Raw genomic sequence first — 1373 nt, 5'->3', positions numbered from 1 at the left:
AGGAGGCATCGCGGTGGATCGTATGTGTGCCGTGTTGTTGTTCATGCGTGCTCCTACAATTGCGGGGACGTATGGGTACTGTTGATCGGTCATATGATATTGAGATCGAATAATAAGAAGATGCATCCTCGTCTATAGAACACGGCATTTAGAATTGAATGCAGGGATTGATCGATTGACTAATAACGCGACTTGAATACGTAAAAACTAGAGAACTGAAGGAAGAAGTTGAGCAAACGAGAGTGGGATATATGCAAAATATGCACAATATGTTTGGCAAGCCACCAACAACTCAGCAAAGCGCCGCTGCCTCAACCACTCAGTCTTACGTATGCAATCGAAGCGAGGCATCTACGTACGACGAAACTTATTGCTAGCGACTCCAGGATCGACAACTGCTTCTTGATATCAGAGTGTTGCAGATAGCCTACTTTGCTCGCAGACCTTCAAGATAGATAAAGTGTCAACCATGGTTACTTGGATATTGTATGGATAACGGATCAGCGGAGATGCGGTCTGAATGAAACATCGTGACCGAGCGAACTTCTCTACGGGCAAAATTACAGAGGCAACAATTTCCTGCTATAAGCGAAATCTACGGATCTGAGGTTCGTATGGTAGCAAGATGTCTAGACCATGTAGGTCTCAGTGAAGTACCTGATGCATACAAGCTGATAACAACGAACAGGACTCGAACCGGGCGAGAGCAGCTACCCTTCGCGAGCGGCAATTGTTTGAGGCGAGCCGATCCAGCCAGTAAAATGGAGCGGATAGTTGTAAACCAGCACTGATGCTTCCTCGGACACCGGCAAGCATCTGAGATACTTCTGATTGGTATATCCCATCGGTTGAAGCCTTGACGCGACAGGACTCACCGACGGTATGGCTGATGTTCCCGCACACGGCTTATGAAAAAATCAGCGAAAAATCTGTTTGCCTCGACAGAAGTTCGAGAGTGGTCCACTGACAGCTTCGAGTTCCATTCGTAAGACGGTTTCTCTGGGTGAAACTGAGCGTCGTTAACGACCACATGAATGACATCACAAGATTGTTAACTTTAAAATCACCTGAACAGCCCATACCCCATCGAATTCGTTTCGACCCTCCACAACAGCGATGAACTCCCTGTCAACCTCAGTACTCGTGGACGTAGCCAAGACTTTGAAGTTCTTCTCGGCTTCGGGGAAACTAGCAGTGCATAGATGGAAAAAGGGCCGCGTTAGAACTATGATCCTCTACCACCCACCTTGAGAGTTGATCGACCCAAACACCCCAATCGTGATGATTGTACGTCATGTCCCCAGCGGAAGTAGCCTGTACGGCCTGATAGAAACACCCATCACACAACGCCTGATACAACAGTACTAACCTGG

At 47.5% G+C, this 1373-nt stretch overlaps 1 protein-coding gene across 3 annotated transcripts; it reads right to left on the bottom strand.

Moving 5' to 3' along the window:
* Positions 1-228: 228 nt before the first annotated feature.
* Positions 229-1326, bottom strand: Pmar_PMAR006335 (hypothetical protein). 3 transcript variants are annotated; one of them, XM_002783094.1, is made up of 7 exons: positions 1247-1326; positions 1068-1188; positions 876-1009; positions 715-816; positions 565-657; positions 432-516; positions 236-351 (listed from the first exon to the last, which is right to left on the bottom strand). In XM_002783094.1, the coding sequence occupies exons 1-5, from the start codon at positions 1294-1296 to the stop codon at positions 630-632; spliced, it is 435 nt and encodes a 144-aa protein (XP_002783140.1). In that variant the 5' UTR covers positions 1297-1326; the 3' UTR covers positions 236-351; positions 432-516; positions 565-629. The 3 variants fall into 3 exon arrangements, with proteins under 3 accessions (XP_002783142.1, XP_002783141.1, XP_002783140.1); XM_002783095.1 differs by having other exon boundaries at positions 230-516; XM_002783096.1 differs by having other exon boundaries at positions 229-516; positions 565-816.
* Between the last annotated feature and the right edge of the window lie 47 nt (positions 1327-1373).

Source organism: Perkinsus marinus (assembly GCF_000006405.1).
Source record: "Perkinsus marinus ATCC 50983 genomic scaffold scf_1104296937166, whole genome shotgun sequence".
Lineage (NCBI taxonomy): Eukaryota > Perkinsozoa > Perkinsida > Perkinsidae > Perkinsus > Perkinsus marinus.
This window is presented reverse-complemented; position numbering and strand designations above follow the sequence as displayed.

Bases quoted from the DNA above. Each gene is read 5' to 3' on its own strand.
- Pmar_PMAR006335 (XM_002783095.1), bottom strand. From the start codon at position 1,296: ATGACGTACAATCATCACGATTGGGGTGTTTGGGTCGATCAACTCTCA. The intron at 1,010-1,067 runs GTGATTTTAAAG...AACGACGCTCAG, and splicing joins ATGGGGTATGGGCTGTTCAG to TTTCACCCAGAGAAACCGTC. The intron at 817-875 runs GTGAGTCCTGTC...GAAGTATCTCAG, and splicing joins GAACATCAGCCATACCGTCG to ATGCTTGCCGGTGTCCGAGG.